Source organism: Erpetoichthys calabaricus, chromosome 13 (assembly GCF_900747795.2).
Source record: "Erpetoichthys calabaricus chromosome 13, fErpCal1.3, whole genome shotgun sequence".
In the NCBI taxonomy this organism is placed as follows: domain Eukaryota; kingdom Metazoa; phylum Chordata; class Cladistia; order Polypteriformes; family Polypteridae; genus Erpetoichthys; species Erpetoichthys calabaricus.
The window spans coordinates 10,188,920-10,214,042 of record NC_041406.2 but is presented as its reverse complement, the minus strand read 5'-3'; the positions used below and the strand labels follow the sequence as shown (position 1 = coordinate 10,214,042).

Sequence of the window (25,123 nt, the reverse complement as noted above, 5' to 3'; positions counted from 1 at the left end):
GGTATACTGTATGTAGTACCCACCATATCTCAAGTACAAATTAACGGAGATTACACTTTTCCTACACAAGTCAGCAGTAAGGCCTCATCTGGGGTAGTGTGTACAGGTTTGGTTCAAGTAGGACATAACAGTGTAGAGAACAGTCACTAAAACTGTTGTTGGACTGGTGATCTATGAGGAAAGACTGAAAGAAATTCATCTTTTCAGTTTTAGCAAACATAGAGCAAGATTTAGATGTTACAGAAATGTTCACAATTATGAAGAGTATTACCACATACAATACAATACAATACAATACAATACAATACAATACAATACAGTTTATTTTTGTATAGCCCAAAATCACACAGGAAGTGCCGCAATGAGCTTTAACAGGCCCTGCCTCTTGACAGCCCCCCAGCCTTGACTCTCTAAGAAGACAAGAAAAAACTCCCAAAAAAAAACCTAGTAGGGAAAATGGAAGAAACCTTGGAAATGCAGTTCAAAGAGAGACCCCTTTCCAGGTAGGTTGGGTGTGCAGTGGGTGTCAAAAGAAGGGGGTCAATACAATACAATGCAGCACACAGAACAGAACAAATCCTCAATATAGTAAGAGATAAAAAATATAAATTTTAGAAGTACAGAGCAGAATTTAGAGTAGATGATATATCCCATGATAAGATTTGGATTTGTGTAGAGTCCTGGAGACCTCATCCTTCAAGCTGCCTCCCCCATTTGGCCATTCCACGGCTGAAACAGTGCTGGGCCAGCCAATCTGATGAAAGGACCCCTCTTTCCCACGATTCCTGCGATCCTCCATCAGGGATGACTTTTCCTTAGGCAGGCAAAACAACTTGACAGGTGGGCCGTGGCACCAAGTGCCACATTTGAGTACCGAGAAGAGAAACAGAATAAGTGAGGGTTAGTATCCAATTATAACTATCATGTTACTTATGTTTAAGTGCTAATGACTAACAACAGAGATTCAGTCTGTACAGTTAATCAGCAGCTCTAGTCAGGGTGAGCTAAACTGAAGTAGTGAGTCTTCAGCCGGGATTTAAAAGCTGAGACCAAAGGGGCATCTCATATAGTAGCAGGCAGACCATTCCACAGTTTAGGGGCCCTGTAACTAAAAGCTCGACCTCCCACTGTTATTTTATTAATCCTTGGAATCATAAGCAGACCGGCATCTTGAGATCTTAATGTGCGCTCAGGTTTGTAAGTCATGATAAGTTCAGACAAGTAAGCCGGACCTCGACCATTTAATGCTTTATATGTTAAAAGAAGGATTTTGAAATCTGCCCTAAACTTAACCGGGAGCCAATGTAAGGATTTAAGAACTGGAGTTATGTGTTCGTATTTTCTTGTTCTTGTAATAATTCTCGCAGCCGCATTTTGGATTAACTGGAGGCTGTATAAAGAACAGTTTGAACGTCCAGTGAACACCGCATTGCAGTAGTCAATCCTACTAGAGATAAATGCATGAATTAGTTTCTCAGAATCCTGTTTATTTAAAAAGCGCCTTAATTTCCTAACACACTGGATGTCCGCTTTCACTTCAAAATTATTTCTTCACCAAAATATAGATGCATAGACAGAATTTGGTTAATGGCAAATGTCACGCAAAAGTTAGAAAGTAATTCCTTCAAACAGAGAACTGTTGTAATAACTCAACAATCACTATAGAACATTGGTTCTTCATGTGTGATCCACAAGGCAACATTCATTGCATACAAGCCGAGTCAAGTTTAATATATTCAGATATTTCATTGTGTAAGTCTATGATTTGAAAGCTTAAAATGGCCTCTTATAGCAGCATCAAGTCATTGAATGAGCATTGCATTATCAATCCACATCATTTGTCATAAATGCATTGCAATTTCGTCTTCTCTCATTTTAATATATGGTATTTGGCATACATCTCTCTAATATATTGTAATGAGCACCAGGCTCATTGTTAGATCCGAATGAGATCTAATATAAAATCAAAGAGCAGGGGGAATTGGGTCCCCTTTTGGGGTTTTGTTAGAGTTGTACTAGTATGGTGGATCACTCAGTGTAGGGTAGAACATGTCAGTCAGATTGAACGGTGGTGGCATCTCAGGATGATAAGCTTCTGAAGCCCTGTACCTCAGCCCCAGACCACCCCCCCAGCTGCCATTGACTTTCCAACATTATAGCTAAAGCTAATCATTTATCCTTCTCCTCTGCTCTAATTCGCCTATAGTAATCACACTCTTGCTTCTCCCTTCCTTTCCAACATCTTGTCCACTCTGATTGCTCTCTCTAGTCTAAAACCATCCATCATTTGTCTGTTTGTAGCATCATTTAAATTCTCCATTGAGATTACCGTTGACTGCCTGACCCCTGGAAAAAATCTTCACAGTACTAATGCAGTCTTCCTGGAAACAACCATAAAAGACGGTCACTGCAACTGCAGACCCCACAGTTCAGGTTAAATGTTGTCCACCTGCCTGAATCTATGAAATGTTTAAACATTTATATTTTGTGTTAATTTGCTGCACTTTTTGTCAGATTCAAAGTAATTGTAATTGTTCCAATTTGGACTTAATCTACATTTTATACACACAAAGTGACATCTCATCATTATTGTACTACGTTTCATATTTTGGTTTATTAAGCTTAGACAGTTGTATATTTCCTCTGTAACTGTAGTTTTGGGTAATGCCATTGTAATACCCAGCTACAGAAATTCTTATATTTTAACTATATCATAACTGAGCACCGAGATGAGTAATTGTCAACCAAGACAAAACTTTCAGTTTAACCCTCTGCCTCTCAGGCATATATTTATTTGTGACAGTCCTGCTGCTGTATAACCTGCTGGCTACCAAAGGAACTTACTCAGCTCTGCCTTTGCTTATCATGGTGCCAGGTAATGGTTACATAATGCATGCTATTGGGACATGCAGGTGAGAGTTTCACTGTACTCTCTACAGTTGACAATTAACATGTGTATGTTTGGTTGTTGTGTCTCTGGTATTTGCCATTTGGTATGGGATTCATAAAAACAGTACTAATTTTTTGATTTACCATCTGCTAGAATGAAAAATGCATCACATTTTAGTACTACCTGCATTATTAAATACATTTTAATGTATCTAGATGGTGCACTGCAAACATTAACACTGAATATGCAGAGGTATGTGTCGATTACTTAGATTTCAACTTGTCTTAGACGAGTGTACCACTACAGTACTAGTACTACTTCTCAAACAACTACCCTCCATCTGACTTTCTTGCAGACTATGACAACTCTTACTCCTTTATTTCCACTTCTGTTTGCTTGTAGCTATCATTCCCTTCCTTTTTCTTTAAATATGTCTTTAAACTCACAGTCAGCCTTCTACCTAACAAATCTCAGTCTGTCAAAGCATTTGCCTAGAAAGCCCACCTTAACAAAGTCTGCCTATTTATTCCACACAGCCGGTGTCATATGCCACTTCTGCTGCATCGTGCTGTCAACCTACCTGCTGTTGCACAATATTCAAGGCCAACAGGTTATCATGGATCATTGACTGCAATCTGGGACTTTGGAATGCAAATCCAGCAAACAAGGATTTGTTCATGTAGTAAAATAAATGTGGTAATTCATTCATTTTATGCTAACAAATAACTGTTGGCCATAGCTGATGTAACCTGTCTTTAATTTTGACAAAGTGGTTCTCAGTTTGAAACACTGTGCGAACCCACTGGTCTAGAACATAAGACACAACCTGATGATCTGAAAAAAGTTTGAACAGAAATTGATGAGATATGTTGGGTTTAAGTAGTCTCTTCACAATTATTTTTCTAAAGGTTCCTTTGAACTTTCTGAATTCATGATACTGGCAGGGGGTTTTGTGCAAGTCAGCCAAATCATAGTTAGCACCTTTGATACATCAGTAGCTGCTTGTCTAATTTAACCAAAATCTTCATTGAAAACTAGTATCTAAATAGATCAAAAAGCTTATCTGAAAATGACAAACTCGCAATTGAGACTTGTGTTCTGTTTTGAAATTAGTCTTAATTGTTTTTGGGTTTTTTTTTTTTTTTTTTTTTTAACTTTCTTAGTGTTACTTTGCAGAGCACTGCGGCACGGTGGCGCAGTGGGTAGCGCTGCTGCCTTGCAGTTGGGTGACCTGGGGACCTGGGTTCACTTCCCGGGTCCTCCCTGCGTGGAGTTTGCATGTTCTCTCCGTGTCTGCGTGGGTTTCCTCCCACAATCCAAAGACATGCAGGTTAGGTGGATTGGCGATTCTAAATTAGCCCTAGTGTGTGCTTGGTGTGTGGGTGTGTTTGTGTGTGTCCTGCGGTGGGTTGGCACCCTGCCCGGGATTGGTTCCTGCCTTGTGCCCTGTGTTGGCTGGGATTGGCTCCAGCAGACCCTCGTGACCCTGTGTTTGGATTCAGCGGGTTGGAAAATGGATGGATGGATATTTTTGTTTATTTTTGAGGGGTTGGGCTTCGCCCCCCCAAAACAAGCGCTGTGTGCCGTTGTGAAAAAGTGGGCTGAACAAACCCCAAGGAGACACATTCGCTACTCCGAAACCCCTCTTTAATGGTGATACAATGGGAAACAAATAAAGTTGTTTTTTTATTTTATCTCCTCTTTGCCCGATCAGCTGCTGGTTTGCTGGTGCTGCCGTGCCACGTGATCTGCATTTTGTGTGGCGCTCCGAACGTTTTAAAGTCACTGCCTTGTCTCCCTTCTCACCCAGACATCCTCGAACACCATTCGATCTCTTTTCGCTGTTCCGTTATTTCACCGAGTAATATTTTCCATTTGTTTACGCTAATGTGAGCTTTACTCTCATTTTCTTCAGACTTTCAAATTTTCCTACTTACATTATCTCTAACCTGCTCTGTATGTGTATCACGGGACTTACTTCTAAAGGTTGTAAGTATGATGTGACTTGACCGTCTCAAAGATCTCTTTAAAAGATCACGTCTCGTTGCAGTCTCGTCCCAAGTTTTTTTTTTTTTATAATAGAGAGATTTCTTAGAACGGTCCTGAACCTTTGTTCAACTAGCTAGCAATAATCATTGCGGAAAATAAGGCTGAAGTCGCCAATTCAATAACATTTGCCCAGTACTGTAAGTCATTAACTGTCACTCTATACCAGAGGTGGGCAAACTCAATCCTGGAGGGCCTTCATGCCTGCATGATTTTTTTCCAACCTAATTGTTTAATTAGAAACCAATCCTTGCCAATCACAGATCTTATTGAATTTGGTGGCATATTAGTGTTTTCATTCTGTCAATGGTATATACGTGTCTCACATAAGACCCCCAGAATTACACCGGCTGCAAAAGTGCCAACAGCATTAGTGCCAAGGGTTACTTGGGAAACAGTATAGGTGTGTCTTTCATAAGCGTCAGACCCACGCATTACCTTGACAATGGTGTAAGTGCGTCTTCTCCTTGTATCATAATGGTGTCTCGTAAGAAACGCCTCTCGTCAGCAGTGACGACAAGGTGAATCTGTCTTTGGGCAGTGAAATTGAAATGGTCAGTGAAACAGAAAGGGATTGTGGGAATCCAAAAGTGATGCTTGTGCCACTTGTGCATGTGCAGTTTATAGCTATCTATTATATAAGAAAACCTTGGGTTGAGACGTGATCATCTCGGAGAGACACTTGCAAGTCCCGCGAGACTACTTGCACATCACGCCCTCCTTACAATTTCTCCGAGACACTTTAACGTCCCACAAGACAAACAAGTGAGACAAAAGGACAGCTGCTGTACAGGCTTTTAAATGATCGTTGTGCAGCACGACATGCAGATCACGCAGCATGGCAGCAACAGCTTCTGTACAGGCTGTTAAATGATCGACACACAGCACAATATGCAGAACACGCAGCTCGGTAGAACCAGCTGCAAGCCAGCAGCTGATCCGTCCGCATCTCCTTAGCGTGTGTTCAGCCCCCCACTTCACAACGTGATCGGCAGAGACGCGAAGTGATGAGGGGGGGTTTGGTTGGGGGGTGCGCGAGCGAAGCAAGTAGGGGGTAAAGCCCTCTAGTTGTTGTTATTATTATTCATTATTATTTTTTCATTAATATACTTTCTACACTTTTCACTTTGTACTTTTAGTGTTGTGGAGACTGGCTCGGACACAGACAGGCAGACACGTTCATGTCACCCAACACACGTTTATTTACAATATATACATTGTCCATACTGTGCTCACAAGCCCCAAAGTCCTGGCCACAACACAACGCCTTCTCTCTCTTCAGGCCGCCTCCTTGCCGTCCTCCCGACATTATCTTTCTTCCTCCCGACTCTTGTCCTTGACTGGAGGGAGGCGGCCCCTTTTATCCACACCCGGATGTGCTCCCCGGCAATCTTCCACAGACACTCCCCAGTGTGGCGGAAGTGTCGGCTGTGTACCCAGAAGCACTCTGGGTGTCCCCTCTTCTCTTCCCCCCAGCACTTCCTGGTGTGGCGGAAGCGCTTGGGTCCAGGGTCCCCAAGGCATCAGGGCACCCCCTGGCGGTGGGGTAGAGCTTCCAAGCTCTGTACCCGTGGCCCCCAATACAACCAGGGAGGGCGCCCCCTCGTGTCCTGGAGGAGGCACAAGCCCTCCTCCACTCCTCCTGGGCGTCATGGACGCCCGCCGGGCACCACAGTGTGTTACACGTTTTAATAATAATAATAATTCATTACATTTATATAGTGATTTTCTTGCTACTCAAAGTGCTACAGTTGGTGGGAAGCCACTTCATCCACCACTATTGTGCTGTACCCACCTGAATGATGTGACGGCAGCCACTCTGTGCCAAAATGCTGAACACACCTTAGCTGTTAGATGGTGAAGTGGTGAGAGAGACAATTAGAGACAGGGGATGTTAAGGGGGCCAGAATAACTAGGCCATGGTGTGCAATTTAGGCCTAGTCATCGGGATACACCGTACGGTTTACAAAAGATGCCCAGGAATCTTTCATGACCACCGAGAGTCAGGACATTTGGTTTTACATCTCATCCAAAGGACAGCACCATTTTTCAGCACGGTGTCCCCGTCACTGTACTGGAGCATTAGGATCCACATTCAGATCACAGGGTAAGCACCTCCTGCTGGTCTCGCCAAAGCCTCTTCCAGCAGCAACCCAAGGTTTTCCTGGTTGGTCTCCCATCCAACTACTGGCCTGGCCTAAACATGCTTAGCTTCAGGTAGATGACCTTTTCTGAATTGCATGTGGTATGGCTGCTGACAGTAGAAAGATGAGATTTAATAAAAATGTCATTTTTCAAACCAAAAAAATGCAACGATTTTTACATGGTTGTTTTTCAAGAGAAAATGTAAATGCTAAGGAGGTTAAATTGGTCAGGAATGAGTAAGTGTGCCCTTCAGTGGGCTGGCATCTTGTCCAGAGATGCTCCTTGCTTTACACCAAATACACCCACAACCTTGCCCTAGCCATCATGCCACATTATCAGTTAGCTCTTTAGAACAATCGATAAATGGCAGGATTGTTTGCTGAAGTCATTTTTTCCATTCCTGTCATTTTCATTAGTGTCTGAATACTAGAGTTTCAAAATTTACACCAAATTTAGGCATTGGAGAAAAGTCTTGGAAGTTCAATTTGTAACACTGGATAAGAAATAAGAATAAAGTTTAGCTCAGAATGAAAATACTTTTCTTCATCAAATAAGTCCCCTTTCATATACTCCAAAGCAGTTGGGGGGGGAGAGCTGTTTGACTTTTGTACAGCATTCCTCAAGATTCTCAAGTTCAAAGTGTAATGACAACTGTTTTCAACAAGTTGCTTCATCTTTTGTTAAGCGATAAAAACGTACTCAGGGTTCAGCCTTTATGGATATTGCTAACTAACGAGTTTTACCCCTTTTGAAGACCCCATTGATTTTCTTTTTCTTGTGAGCTTTATTATATTACTCCTTGACCTTCTGTCGTATACCATTCTAAAAGAAAGGATAGGCAAGCACAATGATATGATAAAGAGGCCTCATGATGTTAATGGGTAAAAATGTGTGCTAGTTTAACTGGCCCAAGTGTATGTGAGTATACACTGCAGAGAACTGGCACCCTGTCCTAGGTTGGTTCATGCAGTGTACCCAGGGCTGCTGTGATAAGATCCAGCTCCAAAACTCTAAATTGAATTAAGCAGATATAAAAATGTATGCATTGCATATGCACGCTTCTATAAAACCCAGACTGGTGTAGTGTTACAATGACAGTTGTCCTTCTGGAATTTTCTCCCATTTCCAAACAGGTGCTTTGAAGCTCAGTCCTAGTGACTGTCTGGTTCTCCGTCTCTTCTCTTACCAAGTCCCTTATGCCACAATTGCTGAGTTTGCCCAAGCAACTCTGCAAAGAATTGTGATTTTTCCCAACTTCCATTTAAGAACAGGCCACTGTGCTCTTGGGAACCTACAATGCTGCAGATTTTTTTTGAAGCCTTCCCCAGATCTCTTCTTCGACACAATCCTGTCTCTAAGCTCTAATAATAATTAATAATTCTTTGCATTTATATAGCGCTTTTCTCACTACTCAAAGCGCTTAGCAATTGCAGGTTAAGGGCCTTGCTCAAGGGCCCAACAGAGCAGAGTCCCTGCTGGCATTTACGGGATTCGAACCGACAACCTTCCGATTGCCAGTGCAGATCCCTAGCCTCAGAGCCACCACTCCGCTCTACAGGCTATTCCTTTGACCTCATGGCTTGGTTTTTGCTCACCTGTATTACCGTCTATAGGCACATGTACAGTAATCCCTCACTTATCGCGGGAGATAGGTTCCAAGGCCGACCGCGATAACTGAATTTCCGCGAAGAAGGGACACCATATTTATTTAATTATTTAACGTGTATTTGGACGTTTTTAAACCCTCCCTGTATTGTTTACAACCCACCCTTTACTCTATTAATAACAGGGACAACTGCTAAGCAATATGAAATCGGTAGATAAGTTTACACTTACTGTATAGTGAAGTACACGTAGCAGCTTGTAGGCGGTCATGACGTCGTCGACCTTGTTGCAAAGATTCCATCCAGACTACTGCCTTATCACGTCCACTTGCAACTCGTTTTGCATCCTGGTTAAAGGACACTGCGGCCGTAGATCTTATATGCTTTTCCTCCTTTTTAAATAAAAAGAATCGTGGACTCATTGATGCTGTAATGGCGTCCTGCAGCGGTGTAGCTGTTCCCCTCCTTCAACATATCCAAAACTTTTACCTTTTCTGCAATCATTTGCATCTTCTGTTGGCGCTTGGACACGGCCCCTGAAGCAGGAGCATGTTAATGCTGAATGAGTGAGATGAGACTTCCTGGTTAATGCAGCACTCCGTCGCTGAGCCAATCAGCAGCACACAGGAACTTCGTGCTCTGATTGGGTAGCTTCTCAGCCATCCGCCAATAGCATCTCTTGTATGAAATCAACTGGGCAAACCAACTGAGGAACCAAGTACCAGAAGTAAAAAGACCCATTGTCCGCAGAAACCCACGAAGCAGCGAAAAATCCACGTTATATATTTAGAATATGCTTACATATAAAATCTGAAAAGTCATGAATCCACGAAAAGTGAACCGCGAAGTAGTGAGGGATTACTGTATCCGTTTACTAATCATGTTCAATTAATTTAATTGACCACAGTTGGACACCCAGATACCTCAACGATGATCAATAGAATGGGGTGCTCCTGAGCCATAGCAAGGGTCTGAGTTCTTTTGTCAATGTGATAATTTAGTTTTGTATTGTTAATACACTAGCAAAAAATGGGGTATTGACTATTCATTGATGAGTCGGGAAACTGAATGTAAATGTTTTAGCATAAGGCTACAATATAGCAAAATGTGGAAAAAAGTAAAGTGTTCGAATACTTTGTGAATATACTGTATGTACTTTGGGCCCAGTAGTAACATGCTAGGCTCCAACTACCTGGAAATTTGTAACGGATTAAGATGGTTAATAAAATGGATGTATGATGGTCTGCCTTTCTGTACAAAAACAAAGGTTTTAACTGTTTAAAATATCCAGTAGCACAAATCAGTGACGCAAAGTTTACTCTTTCAGCAAGTGAAGTTGGCACACGAGTTTGAAAACCTCGTTCTTCAAGATGACCGCTTTGAAATCTGTGCTGAAGTCATCATGGGACTAGTATGCTTCCGGCTAAAGGTAAAACACACAATATTACTGGTATTTTGTCATTTTATTTACATTTTTAGTTACTTAAAGTAGGTGGCATAGTGGTACAGTGGTTTACACTGCTGCCACACAGAGCAAAGGTTTTGGATTCAGATCCCGGCCTGGTTGCAGTTCTGTGTGGTATTCGGATGATCTACCCAAATCCACATCTCCTCCACACACCCCCACCCCTTACCATTATTCTGGCTTTGCTCCCTTAATCCAAATACAGGTGAATTATGATACATGGTGATTTGTGGCTGTGCTCAGAAATGTGCTTTGTGGTAAACTGGCATTTCTTCCAAGGTTGTTTTCACCCTTGTGCCCCATGCTGTCTGTATAAGCTTCTGCCTCCCATGACCCTAAAATGGACAAAAGACAGAATGATAATGAAAAGACGAACATCAGAAATTACAGATTTGCCTGGATAGCTTTTGATTAAGAGCTGTTATGTTAATAAAAAAATGAATGTCAATGGGAGGCTGCATACAGTCATGGCCGAAATAATCGGCACCCCTGGAATTTTCCTTGAAAATGCACCATTTCTCCCAGAAAATTGTTGCAATTACAAATGTTTTGGTATACACATGTTTATTTTCTTTATGTGCATTGGAACAACAACAAAAAAAACCAGAAAAAAAGACAAATCTGACATCATTTCACACAAAACTCAAAAACCGGGCTGGACAAAATTATTGGCACCCTCTACTTAATATTTGGTTGCACGCCCTTTGGAAAAAATAACTGAAATCAAGCGCTTCCTATAACCATCAACAAGCTTGTTACACCGCTTAACTGGAATTTCCGACCACTCTTTTTTGGCAAACTGCTCAAAGTTTCTCAGATTTGAAGGGCGCTTTCTCCCAACACCAATTTTGAGATCTCTCCATAAGTGTTCAATCGGATTTAGATCCGGACTCATTGCTGGCCACTTCAGAACTCTGCAGCGCTTTGTCTTCAACCATTTCTGAGTGCTTTTAGAGGTATGTTTGGGGTCATTGTCCTGCTGGAACACCCATGACCTCTGACGCAGACCCAGCTTTCTGACACTGGGCCCTACATTGTGCCCCAATATCTTTTGGTTGTCTTCAGATTTCATGATGCCTTGCACACAGTCAAGGCATCCAGTGCCAGAGGCAGCAAAACATCCCCAAAACATCTTAGAACCTCCATCATGTTTGACTGTAAGTACTGTGTTCTTTTCTTCGTAGGCCTAATTCCGTTTTCTGTAAACAGTAGAATGATGAGCTTTACCAAAAAGCTCTACCTTGGTCTCATCTGTCCACAAGACGTTCGCCCAGAAGGAGTTTGGCTTCCTCAAGTACGTTTTGGCAAACTCCAGTCTGGCTTTTTTATGTTTCTGTGTCAGCAGTGGGGTCCTCCTGGCTCTCCTGCCATAGCGTTTCACTTCGTTCAGATGTCGACGGATAGTTCGAGCTGACACTGTTGCACCCTGAGTCTGCAGAACAGCTTGAATATGTTTTGAAGTTGATTGGAGTTGTTTATCCACCATGTGGACTATCCTTCGTTGCAGTCTTTTATCAATTTTTCTCTTCCGTCCACGTCCAGGAAGATTAGCTACAGTGCCATGTGTCATGAACTTCTCGATTATGTTGCGCACAGTGGACAAAGGAACATGAAGATCTCTGGAGATGGACTTGTAGCCTTGAGATTGTTGATATTTTTCCACAATTTTTGTTCTCAAGTCCTCAGACAATTCTCTGCTCTTCTTTCTGTTCTCCATGCTTAGTGTGGCACACTCAGACACACAACAGAAAGGTTCAGTCAACTTGTCTCCATTTTAACTGGCTTCAGGTGTGACTGCTATATTGCCAGCACCTGTTTCTTGCCACAGGTGAGTTCAAACGAGCATCATATGCTTGAAATAAAACGATTTATCCACAATTTTGAAAGGGTGCCAATGATTTTGTCTGGCCCATTTTTGGAGTTCTGTGTTACATGATGTCAGATTTGGCTTTTTTTTCTGTTTTTTTGTGTTGTTTCCAATGCACATAAAGGAAATAAACGTGTATATACAAAAACATTTGTAATTGCAATAATTTTCTGGGAGAATTCTAGGGGTGCCGATAATTTCGGCCATGACTGTATGAAGTCTGAAGTCAAAAACAAGACCTCCTACTCCAACATCCCAGAATCTGTTCTAAGGTCTGGACTCCTCTGCCATCTAAGGTCACACAAATAACTTTGATGGGCACCATTCTCATTCTGACTGACTGCCGATGATGACAATGATGACCAGTGCATATTTCAAGTGCTTTGCGTCTCTAAATGTCACAGACACCAGATCAGTCATGGTCTTTACACAGAGAGGATAGCTGTGAACCAAGACCGTCTGAGTTGGTAAGCCATAGCCTTATCTATTTGAGTTAAAGGAGAATTCTTCCCACCCAAGTGAGTAATTGGGCCTTAAGAGATCAGCACTTAGTAAAATAAAGAAAACTATTTAGTAACATCTTTTTGTTTTAGTGTCATGTCAATAACTTGGACAATGTGGCCCCCTAGTGGCTGTGTCTGAGAACCATACACTTTAAATTTGCTGCTTAAATGCTTCTTACGGCCTTACTGTGTAACTAATTGACTCGACCTGCCATTGCTCGTTTTAAAACTACTGAATCAGTTGTACTAGGCCCCCTAGTGTACTATTTTAATCTCCACTGTCACCATAACTGAGGTGCTGCATCTGTACAAGTTAGGAATCTATTGTTCGGTTCTGTGACTCAACCACCCCCAGTACCAAGAGCCCAAGAGCTTTGAACTAGTGCTTTTTCAATGAATCCACAACCAGTCATTCTTTTCAGTACACCTTTAGAAAGGGTTAATTGTTGAATGATGGTTCATTAATTAAAGTGAACCATTGTTCTAAATGAAAAGGTGCTATATTAGAAACATCATATCTATCTATCTATCTATCTATCTATCTATCTATCTATCTATCTATCTATCTATCTATCTATCTATCTATCTATCTAAACATGTAAGTACATTAAATACATAAAGTGAGGATCCTTTAGCCAGCGTCCTGGATTTGAATACCACGCCTGGATGTTCTCAGGCCTTCTCCCTCTGTATGAGGGTTTTACATTTGATACTCTGCTTTTCATATCACAGTCTTTCTAGTTAATTTAATAGGTTTTTCCAAATTGTATGAGTAAAGGAGCCTTGCCATGCATTGACCGTCTGTCCAGGGCTGTTTCTTGCCTTGTACCCCATGCCGCTAGGATAGGCTCTGGGCTGCTTGCAGCCTTGAACTGGATAAAGCTGGTTTCAATATAGTAGTGTGGCCCTATAGTGGCTACGGCATTGCAGCATATACCTTAAACGTGTTGGTTCAGCCTTTACCATGGTCGTACACTATATCATAGATGAGGAGATTCACCTGGCATTGCTGCAAATCTAGAAACGTAGAAAACAATTGTCCTATAATGAAGCCCCCTGTAGAGGCTGTGGCATTGAACTGTAAGCCACGAAGTTGCTGGGTTTAGTGAGGCAGTGGGCCACATTGTGTAACTGTGAATAAGACCTTCAGTACATCACTCTAGAAATAGGGAAGCACTAATAATATTCAGCACTTTTGAAAAAGCTATCGGAAGGGGAGCTTCAGAGGCTTGAGCCGCTGATCTTACTGCTCCCTAAAGTAAATGCAGCAAGTCATAATATTTTTGTTTATCTTGTTTGATTCAGCCCCAGATCATTGCACTCTTCGATTTCATACAGTGCATCCGGAAAGTATTCACAGCGCATCACTTTTTGCACATTTTGTTATGTTACAGCCTTATTCCAAAGTGGATTCAATTCATTTTTTTCCTCAGAATTCTACACACAACACCCCATAATGACAACGTGAAAAAAGTTTACTTGAGGTTTTTACAAATTTATTAAAAATAAAAGAACTGAGAAATCCCATGTCCATAAGTATTCACAGCCTTTGCTCAATACTTTGTCGATGCCCCTTTGGCAGCAATTCCAGCCTCAAGTCTTGTTGAATATGATGCCACAAGCTTGGCACACCTATCCTTGGCCAGTTTCGCCCATTCCTCTTTGCAGCACCTCTCAAGCTCCATCAGGTTGGATGAGAAGCGTCGGTGCACAGCCATTTTAAGATCTCTCCAGAGATGTTCAATTGGATTCAAGTCTGGGCTCTGGCTGGGCCACTCAAGGACATTCACAGAGTTGTCCTGAAGCCACTCCTTTGATATCTTGGCTGTGTGCTTAGGGTCGTTGTCCTGCTGAAAGATGAACCGTCGCCCCAGTCTGAGGTCAAGAGCGCTCTGGAGCAGGTTTTCATCCAGGATGTCTCTGTACATTGCTGCAGTCATCTTTCCCTTTATCCTGACTAGTCTCCCAGTCCCTGCCACTGAAAAACATCTCCACAGCATGATGCTGCCACCACCATGCTTCACTGTAGGGATGGTATTGGCCTGGTGATGAGCGGTGCCTGGTTTCCTCCAAACGTGACGCCTGGCATTCACACCAAAAAGTTCAATCTTTGTCTCATCAGACCAGAGAATTTTCTTTCTCATGGTTTGAGAGTCCTTCAGGTGCCTTTTGGCAAACTCCAGGCGGGCTGCCATGTGCCTTTTACTAAGGAGTGGCTTCCGTCTGGCCACTCTACCATACAGGCCTGATTGGTGGATTGCTGTAGAGATGGGTGTCCTTCTGGAAGGTTCTCCTCTCTTCACAGAGGACCTCTGGAGCTCTGACAGAGTGACCATCAGGTTCTTGATCACCTCCCTGACTAAGGCCCTTCTCCCCTGATCGCTCAGTTTAGATGGCCAGCCAGCTCTAGGAAGAGTCCTGGTGGTTTCGAACTTCTTCCACTTACAGATGATGGAAGCCACTGTGCTCATTGGGACCTTCAAAGCAGCAGAAATTTTTCTGTAACCTTCCCCAGATTTGTGCCTCGAGACAATCCTGTCTCAGAGGTCTACAGACAATTCCTTTGACTTCATGCTTGGTTTGTGCTCTGACATGAACTGTCAACTGTGGGACCTTCTATAGACAGGTGTGTGCCTTTCCAAATCATGTCCAGTCAACTGAATTTACCACAGGTGGACTCCAATGAAGCTGCAGAAACATCTCAAGGATGATCAGGGGAAACAGGAGGCACCAGAGCTCAATTTGGAGCTTCATGGCAAAGGCTGTGAATACTTATGAACATGTGCTTTCTCAATTTTTTTATTTTTAATAAATTTGCAAAAATCTCAAGTAAACTTTTTTCACGTTGTCATTATGGGGTGTTGTGTGTAGAATTCTGAGGAAAAAAATGAATTTAATCCATTTTGGAATAAGGCTGTGACATAACAAAATGTGGAAACAGTGATGTGCTGTGAATACTGTCCGAATGCACTCTTTATTGCGAAGATGAGCACAAAACTTCAAGGAGACCTACAAATCAAAGAGTGTGTTATCCTAGTAATCCGAGTACAACGACTTATGAAAAGCACAGAGAGGGCTAAGCCTCTGATATGTGTATATCCTAAAAAGACCCCTCCTTGAGATGATGTTTGGTATTGAAATGTGTTTCATCAACTAAAATTTGGTACCATATTGAATAATAATTTGCCAGTTTCTGGTAGCTTTAGTTAATGCAGAGTGGCCCCCTAGTGGCTATAGCCTTTAACTATTAAACCGTAAAATTGCTGGTTCAGTTCCCTCAATTGAGAAGTAGGTAAGTAGATCAATAGAATTTTAATTGTCCTAAGGGGAAAATTTGCGTTTTTCTACTGGCTGAAATAAATACACATCAGGATTTATGAAATGGAGAGAACTTCAGACTTGGCTGAAGACAAAAGAACAGTCACAGTGAGGCATTGTAAAGGAATACTGCCACACCAGAATGACTAAATGGGAAGAAAATTAAAAAGAAAGCGTCTGACTTGGCCCAGTGAGGCACTATACAGATTCGCTTTGGTATAAAGGAGCTCCAGCAGAGTTTTTTTTTTTTTTACACATGTCTGTTGAATAATTCATTGGCTAAAAGTTGTGTCAGAGAGAAGCTGTTCAGTAATGTTCATAACATTTTCACCCTCTCCTTACCTACTACTTCCAGCAGAATCCGAATGTGTCCCATAACTTAGCTTGCCCTCTTAATCAGCTTGTTGACTGGATGGACCTGTTGAAGTGATGTACTGGCCCAGAACACAACAGTGTAGGAAATCCTACTGACCATCACAGAGTTGTTCAATATGTATAAGATGTCACTACCCCAGGGCGGCATGGTGTGCGCAGTGGTAGTGCTGCTGCCTTGCAGTAAAGAGACCTGGGTTTGCTTCCCAGGTCCTCCCTACGTGGAGTTTGCATGTTCTTCCTGTGTCTGTGTTGGTTTCCTCCGGGTGCTCTGGTTTCCTCCCACAGTCTAAAGACATGCAGGTTAGGTGCATTGGCAATCCTAAATTGTCCCTCATGTGTGTGTGTGTGTGTCCTGTGGTGGGCTAGCACCCTGCCTGGGATTTGTTCCTGCCTTGTGCCCTGTGCTGACTGGGATTGGCTCCAGCAGACCCCCGGTGACCCTGTGTTAGGATATGACGGGTTGGACGATGACTGACTGACTGACTGTTACTACCCCTATTAAAGAAAAAAAAGCCTACCCTGCCCTTTCTTATATAGCTTTAGTGTATTAATAGACCAGTCCAGCTTGTCATTGATGTGGACCCCCAAGTATTTGCAGCAGTTCACCACATCAAGATTCACTCCCTGAACAGTAACTAGGCATAGTCTCTTTGGTGTAATGATAATGTTAATGAGTTGCAGACAATTCTCAAAGTTCTCCACTTGACTCCTCTGTCTCATCCCCATTAGTCCACAATCATCTGAGATCTTCTGAAGATGACATGACTTGGTGCTGTACATTTATGACTGTAAATACAAGGTGAAGAGAAAAAGAGATGGGACTGATTCATGTGGTGCAACAGTGTTGCTTTTATCCACATCAGAGACAGAATCTAGAACACCATAGACTCATCCATCTGCAACTCTCTTAGCTTACTACATAACAGGGATGGCTGAATGGTACTGGAGAGATCAAAAAACACACTTCTCACAGTGCTGCCAGCGTTGCCCAGATGGGAATAAGTTTTGTGTATCAGATACAGTAGACAATTGCTGCCTTCCATTTTGTCTGATCGGCAAACTGCAGTGGGTCCAAGTAGTCTTTCACAAGAGGACACACGTAGTCCAGAGCCAGCCTCTTCATAATGTAGTATGTAAGGGACTCTGGCCTGTAGTCATTAGGTAAAGAGGCACCTGTCGTCTTTGGAACAGGAACAATACAGGATGTTTTCCACAGCAGTGACACTTTCTGGAGCCTTAGTGACAGACTGAACAGATAGCAGAGGATACCACAAAGGTAGTTGGCACAGGTCTTAAGCATTTGAGGACTGATTCCATCACATCCTGTGGCTTTTCCTCATGAGTTTTCTTCTTACCTGGTCATTGGTTATGGACAGCCTATACTGATTTGTCAGAGGTGGGCTCCTCACTGGCCATACTAGCTGAAGTGGTTGGAGTTTCTGATGTAGTAGAGATGGTGTGAGCGGACTGGTCCTTGCAAAATGATGGTGGTGGCAGATGCCATCTCAACTGAAATAATTTTAATCCATCCTTTCATACACTTGATTAATTAAACCTACTTATTCTAATAATTACTGGGAGATCAATCCTATTGGGCAGCCACAGCATGTGCACTTCAAAACAGGTCATTCACCTGAAGCTAAGCATGTTCAGACTTTGCCAGTATTTGGATGGGAGAGCATCTAGGAACATCTTGGGTTGTTGTTGGGAGAGATGTTGGTGAAGCCAGCAGAGGGTGCTTACCCAGTGGTCTTGGTGTGAATCCACATTGCCTCAGTGCAGTAACAGCGACACTCTGCTGTAAATATGATGCCATCCTTCGGATGAGACCTAAAACTGAGCTCCTCACCCTCTGTGGTCATTAATGATCCCTGGGCATCATTGACGACACTGCTATCGTGGGCTGCATCAGGAGTGGGCAGGAGGAGGAGTATAGAAACCTCATCAAGGACTTTGTTAAATGGTGCGACTTAAACCACCTACAACTGAACACCTGCAAAACCAAGGAACTGGTGGTGGATTTTAGGAGACCCAGGCCCCTCATGGACCCTGTGATCATCAAAGGTGACTGTGTGCAGAGGGTGCAGACCTATAAATACCTGGGAGTGCAGCTGGACGATAAATTGGACTGGACTGCCAATACTGATGCTCTGTGTAAGAGAGGACAGAGCCGCCTGTACTTCCTTAGAAGACTGGCATCCTTCAACATCTGCAGTAAGATGCTGCAGATGTTCTATCAGATGGTTGTGGCGAGTGCCCTCTTCTACGCAGTGGTGTGCTGGGGAGGCAGCATTAAGTAGAAGGATGCCTCACGCCTGGACAAACTGGTGAGGAAGGCAGGCTCTATTGTTGGCATAGAGCTGGACGGTTTGACATCCGTAGCAGAGCAACGGGCACTCAGCATGCTCCTATCAATTATGGAGAATCCACTACATCCATTAAACAGTGTCATCTCCAGACAGAGGAGCAGTTTCAGCGACAGACTGCTGTCACCATCCTGCTCCACTGACAGACTGAGAAGATCATTCCTCCCCCAAACTATGCGACTCTTCAATTCCACCAGAGGGGGTAAACGTTGAACATTATTCAAGTTATTGTCTGTTTTTTTACCTGCATTTTTTATTACTCTTTAATTTAATATTTTTTGCTGCTGGAGTATGTGAATTTCCCCCTGGGATTAATAAAGTATCTATCTATCTATCTATCTATCTATCTATCTATCTATCTATCTATCTATCTATCTATCTATCTATCTATCTATCTATCTATCTATCTATCTATCTATCTATCTATCTATCTTATAGTACCTTCTATCTATCTATCTATCTATCTATCTATCTATCTATCTATCTATCTATCTATCTATCTATCTTATAGTACCTTCTATCTATCTATCTATCTATCTATCTATCTATCTATCTATCTATCTATCTATCTATCTATCTATCTATCTATCTATCTATCTATCTATCTATCTATCTATCTATCTATCTATCTATCTATCTATCTAAAAAGAGTAGTGTTTATCCCCATGTCTTAGCTAAACTACCCATCATGGCCACGTCCACTCTGACCCACTAATCGTCCTCTGTTTCTTAATTTGCTTTCTCTCTCAGTCTTTCTCCACCTAACAGCTAATGTTTGGTGAGCTTACTGGTGCAATAATGGCTTCCATTGCATCATCCAGGTGAGTTCTACTGGTGGTGGTTAAAGTGGTTCTCCTCTGTCTACTTAAAACGCTTTGAGTAGTGAGAATAGTGCTATATAAATATAATTGATTATTTTTGGGCAGCATCACCTGAAAGGCAGGAAAACAACTCAGATGAGGCCCCAGTATCGTTAAAATACAACGCTGGTTATGCAGTTTTCAAATAAATCAAGACAAGCTGATTGAACACTCAAAAATGCCCCTCCTTTATTTCAGCTTAATCCTATCTCTTCCATCTTTCGTCTGTGGATTCAATTGTTTCTACAGTCAAGTACTGTATTGCCAATTAACAAAGTACAAGTAATGACAAAATATAACACCACATTCACTGTAATGCTTAAGTCGATAGCGGGTCATGTGGTGCTTATCCAGGTAGCTTCAAGCACAAGGCAGGAAAACTGCAAAGGACTGGATTGTCTGTTCATACGCTTCATAACAGGGTCCACTGTTCCACACACCCACACAGGCCAATTTAAAGCTCCCAGTCAACCACATCACGGTTATGTGAGTGAGGAGACATTAGAGGACCTCGAGGAAACCCACAGAGACATCGGGAGAACATACACATTTTCCCTATACAGAAATAAACACTTTACGATTCAGACCTGGGAGGCTGAAACCATGAGGAAGCGGCAGTAACCACTGAGCCACTATGTTGGCTCAATCAAAAATGTGTAAGTATCAAATCAAATGAATAAATATGTTACAATGAAATACTTTTAATAAAATTCTTGCACTCCTCCACCTTCCTGCTGTAAAGGTGAATCAGTATTAGCAGGTGTAACGAATGCCAGTTCTTCACAGTAGCTCAGCAGCGCCCCCTAAACTCACCACTGCTGTGTTACAGGCTAACATATGCATTGAGTCTGAAGGCTGTTGAAATAACTGATATCATAATTTTGATGGGTGGGTGGGGTCACCAAATCTAATTTTCACTTGTTTCCATTTTTGATTATTTTAAAGGATGTAAATCAACTATTTGAACATAAAAGATGCCTGCTGATGTACCTGCAATGTGAAAATCAGATTTCTTTTACTTGTCTCTTTCAGGGGTCCAATGAGCTAAATGAAAACCTCTTGAAAATGATCAACATTTCCAGGAAGATCCACCTGGTGCCATGCCACCTTGCGGGTGCCTTTGTCCTCCGTTTAGCTGTCTGTGCCAGGACAACAGACTCCAAACATATTCAGTTTGCTTGGAAGACCATTTCTGAGGTGGCTACTGAACTGCTAAGGAAACAACCACAGTGAGGGCTGTGTGGGCGGCACTGTGTTGGCACTGTGTGCTTGTCTTTCATCTTCATTTGTATTTATGACCTTGCAAGTGGAGAGGGGGTGGTCACTCCAAAGTTAATGCCACACACTATTTTCTTATTTGTACATCATTTGTAACAAAATGTTATTTTCCCTGAAATGAACTTCACTCTTAGTTTTCACTCTTGTGTCCACCTTGAATTAAAATTCAGTACCTTTCTCGGTGTCTATTGCAGCCTTGCTGCTGGTGTGAGGGGAGAGGTCAAAAATATACTGCTCAAGAAATTAAGGGAACACTTAATCATCACAGTCTAACATCAAGTCAGTTTAGCTTTGGGGATTTCAATCTGTCCTGTTAGGGAGCACAAGCGATTGTGAATCAACGTTACCTGCTTTGGCACAAATGAAAGTGACAACAGGAGCACCGGAGAGGCAACAGCAAAACACCCCCTAAAACGGAATGGTAGCCCCAGACAATTGCTCTTCCTTATCCTTCCTGACTGATTCTTCTCTAGTTTTGAGTTTTTCTATTGTCCTTTATCACTACTAGTAGCATGAGTCCATGTTAGGTTACACAGGTAGTCCCGCTCCTCCAGGATCCTGACTGCTGATGAAATCCTCAGAGCCAATGTCAGACATTACTCTGGTTCAAGACAATACCTAGCCTCTTGTGGCCAGAGTGTGTACGCAGTTCCTGGATGACAAAGACATTGATGCTGTTGATTGTCCCACAAGTCCCTCCTGGTGTAACAGCCCGTCTCCTGGTATCTCCTCCATGCCTTTGAGACTGTGCTGGGAGACACTACAAACCATCTTGTGACAGCACATATGGATGTGCCATTCTGGAGAAGCTAGACTAACTGTGCACCCTGCAAGTACTGTATGCAGTGACAAAGACACTAGCAAAACGCAAGTGATCAGTCAGGAAGGATGAGGAGATAGCAATTATCTGTGGCCACCATTCCTCTTTTGGTGGGGTTAGGGGTGTCCTGCTGTTGCCTCTCCAGTGCATCTGTTGTCATTTTCATTTGGACCAATGCAGGTGAAATTGATTTATAATTGCTTCTGCTTCCTCAATGGACAGATTGATATCCCTGCAGCTTCATTGACTTGGTGTTAGACTGATGATTAAGTGTTCTCTTGATTCCCTTTTTGTTAGTATTGTAGATTAGTAGCAGTGTACATTTTTCTTGATGACCAACCCTGCAATTGGTGGTACAGACCTCACTCCTCTCCTGTGAACATTTCTAGTGCGATCGATAAAAACTTGGTTATGACACCCTTGTTCCCCTTGTATGGCTTTGCCAGTCAAGATGAGGAGGAATTACCATACACCACAGGATAGAAAAAGGTTTTAAAATGTAGGGCTAGGTGGCACATTGATTATTCCTGGTGCCTTACTGATCCAGTCTCCTGCTTTTAATCTTGCACTTGTGAACTTTGCACTTTCTGCCCGTGTGTGTAGGTTTTGCATAGAATACAGTGGCTTTCTTTCCACTTACAAAAACTGACCGGTTTGGCTGAATGGTAACTCTAAATTAGCCTAGTGTCTATGATCAGGCCTTCTTATGGACTGGTGTCCTGTCCAGGGTTAGTGCTACTATGATAAGCTCCAGCTTCAGCCAGCGCTGAATTAGATGAAGTGGGTTTCCAGATGTGAACGTTATGTTTGTCCCAATTGCTAATATGCCATCAGGTTTAATATCCTCTGAAGTTCCTGGTTGTAGTAACTCCCTTTAGTGTTCCCATTCGAAAGATGTAAAGAATGTTGCTGCAAAATGACCACAATACACTAGAGGGCAGTAGCACCAATCTATCTAATTTCTCATTAAGGTGCCTTGATGCATTCTGGGTAAAACTGTGATTTTTTTTTTTTATATTTGTGTATTTTGCTTACTTGTTATTTCTCATTGTGAGATTTCCTTCTTAAACTCCAGTTTTCCTCTCACACCCCCAGGAGCCCAACAATATCTACCATTAATTAATTTTTGAGCTATGATCAAATGACTCATCCCATTCAAAAGCTTGCACCTACTGTAGCTGGCCTGATACAGCAAGTGAAGATAAGCTATCTGGGCACCTACAAAAATGTGGCGTCCGGATAAGTTGCCCCCCACATTTCGCCCCTGGTAAATTTCACACACACAACCCTGTAACTAACCCCCCCAAATTTTGCCACCACTATATTTTGCCCTGGTATTTTTTACCCGACATTGAAAATAAAAAGAGTTCACTCAGGTAGGAACTCACAGATCAATGTGCTCCACTGAAAATAGTATGCGTGATTACCTCCATAAAAGGTGAATATTGTACTTAAAATTTAATCCGTGTTATGTGTATTGTACGATTGTACTGGATTTCGCACAGTTTTTTTGCCAGCCCTATGGCTGTTTCAAGACATGCATTTACGCTTTTCGCCGATTATCGGTGGTGCGTGGCCGTGTTGAACAACCATCAACACCTCACAGACTGCTCAATATCAAAACTGTTGCGTCATCACTCACCGCATGGTGTATTACTTTCTCACTGAAAGCATTATTTTTGAATCGTGACTAAACCTAAAAGCGACTTTATTTCACTACGGCAGAAAGAATTTCGTCAATTAGAGGTGAAAGAAAATTTGATAGATGATGATAACCACATTTACGTGTTTTCAAAGGAAACCGTCGATGAAAAACATGGAATCTGGGTCTGTGAAATACGTTCCATCTGCAAAGGATGTGTTTGGACAGTCGGTTTGGAAGGCCCAGTTCTAACTAAGCATAATCATGCAGCTCGAGCTGCAAGACCGAAATAAAAATGTATATATGTTTCATTTAAGTGACGCACTATTGCTAACTTTATCATTTTGCTACAAAAATGTTTAAATTAGGAAAGTCAGTTTTGAACGCTGAGAATGATTATTCACTTTATTTTTTCTAGAAACTTCCAACACTCAAAACGTTTGAGTGTGAGTATTAGAAGTTACTGGGATGGGGGAGAAATATCATGGGGGTGAAATGTGAGAGGCGAAATTTCCGTAAACCCAAAAATGCTACTCCTTTGTTTTAGGTTAATTGGAGATTCTGAATTGGCCTGTGTGTGTGTGTGTGTGTGTGTGTGTGTGTGTGTGTGTGTGTGTGTGTATGTATGTAGGTGGACTCTGTGATGGACTGATCTCCCAATTGCTACTGGAAGAGGCTTCAGCCCCCTTACATTACATGTCATGTTATTTTATTAATTTTGGAGTGACCCTTCTATATACTGTATGTACGAGTATATAGATAAATAGATAGATACTTTATTAATCCCAGGGGGAAATTCACAAATTATCTATGTGCATGTATGAGTGTACTGGAAAAGTACCTAAAAACCCACATTTTAAAATGGTACAGGACCAGCATATTCAGATTTTTGGTAAGTGATGTTGCTCTCAATCCCCTGCCACCACCCCTTGCACCCCAAACCCCACCCACACCCCCGAAACAACACTCACTAATGCAGTTATGGAAAAACATTCCATTCAAATGAAACAACACACTTCGATGTGCAACGTGCTGAGATCTTCGTGGGGTACCAGCCAGACCTCCCTTGCTAAGATGCGATTGGGATTTCACGGCTACTGAGAGGGAAGCGGTGTGTTTTGCACCAAGAGGCTGGAGTAACAATGGGAGTTTGGGACGTACCCGTTACTTGTTTCAGAACCATTTTGGGGCCAGCACTTAGATCCAAAAGCTGGTATTGATACCAAAGTCAAGTACCGACCCAACACTAGTTTGTAATGTATGTATGTGTTTATATATACATACACACACTGATATAGAAAGTGTATTTAAAAATGAAACAAACTTGACAAATGTGGCAAAACGAATGGTCCCCCGATGGTGGTAGAGGTGCCGTGGCTATTTTTTGCATGTCTTTCAGGTTATTTATACAGTAATAATAATAATAATTCATCCATCCATTTTCCAACCCATTGAATCCGAACACAGGGACATGGGGGTCTGCTGGAGCCAATCCCAGCCAACACAGGGCACAAGGCAGGAACCAATCCCGGGCAGGGTGCCAACCCACACACCAAGCACACACACTAGGGCCAATTTAGAATTGCCAGTCCACCTAACCTGCATGTCTTTAGACTGTGGGAGGAAACCCATGCAGACACGGGGAGAACATGCAAACTCCACGCAGGGAGGACCCGGGAAGCAAACCCAGGTCACCCAACTGCGAGGCAGCAGCGCTACCCACTGCGCCACCGTGCCACCCCTAATAATAATTCATTACATTTATATAGCGCTTTTCTCAGTCATGTTAAGAAACCTGGATGGGAAAACAACACAAAGAAATCGAAATATTCAGCAAAGCTAAAGAAAGAAGACAACACCAGTGAAGTGGTTTCGATCAGAAGGTTCTGCAAATCTCGAGGAACAACGGCCAGGATAACAAACAAAAATAAATAAACCAAAGTT

At 42.3% G+C, this 25,123-nt stretch overlaps 1 protein-coding gene across 2 annotated transcripts in view; it reads left to right on the top strand.

Moving 5' to 3' along the window:
* ddc (dopa decarboxylase) overlaps window positions 1-20,960 on the top strand; it is a 142,531-nt gene extending 121,571 nt beyond the window's left edge. For both annotated transcript variants that reach the window (XM_028817949.2, XM_051935658.1), the window contains exons 13-14: window positions 10,013-10,114; window positions 20,472-20,960. In XM_028817949.2, coding sequence (XP_028673782.2) covers window positions 10,013-10,114; window positions 20,472-20,672 — 303 coding nt within the window. In that variant the 3' untranslated portion in view covers window positions 20,673-20,960. The remainder of the gene's footprint in view (window positions 1-10,012; window positions 10,115-20,471) is intronic.
* The last annotated feature ends 4,163 nt before the right edge of the window (window positions 20,961-25,123 follow it).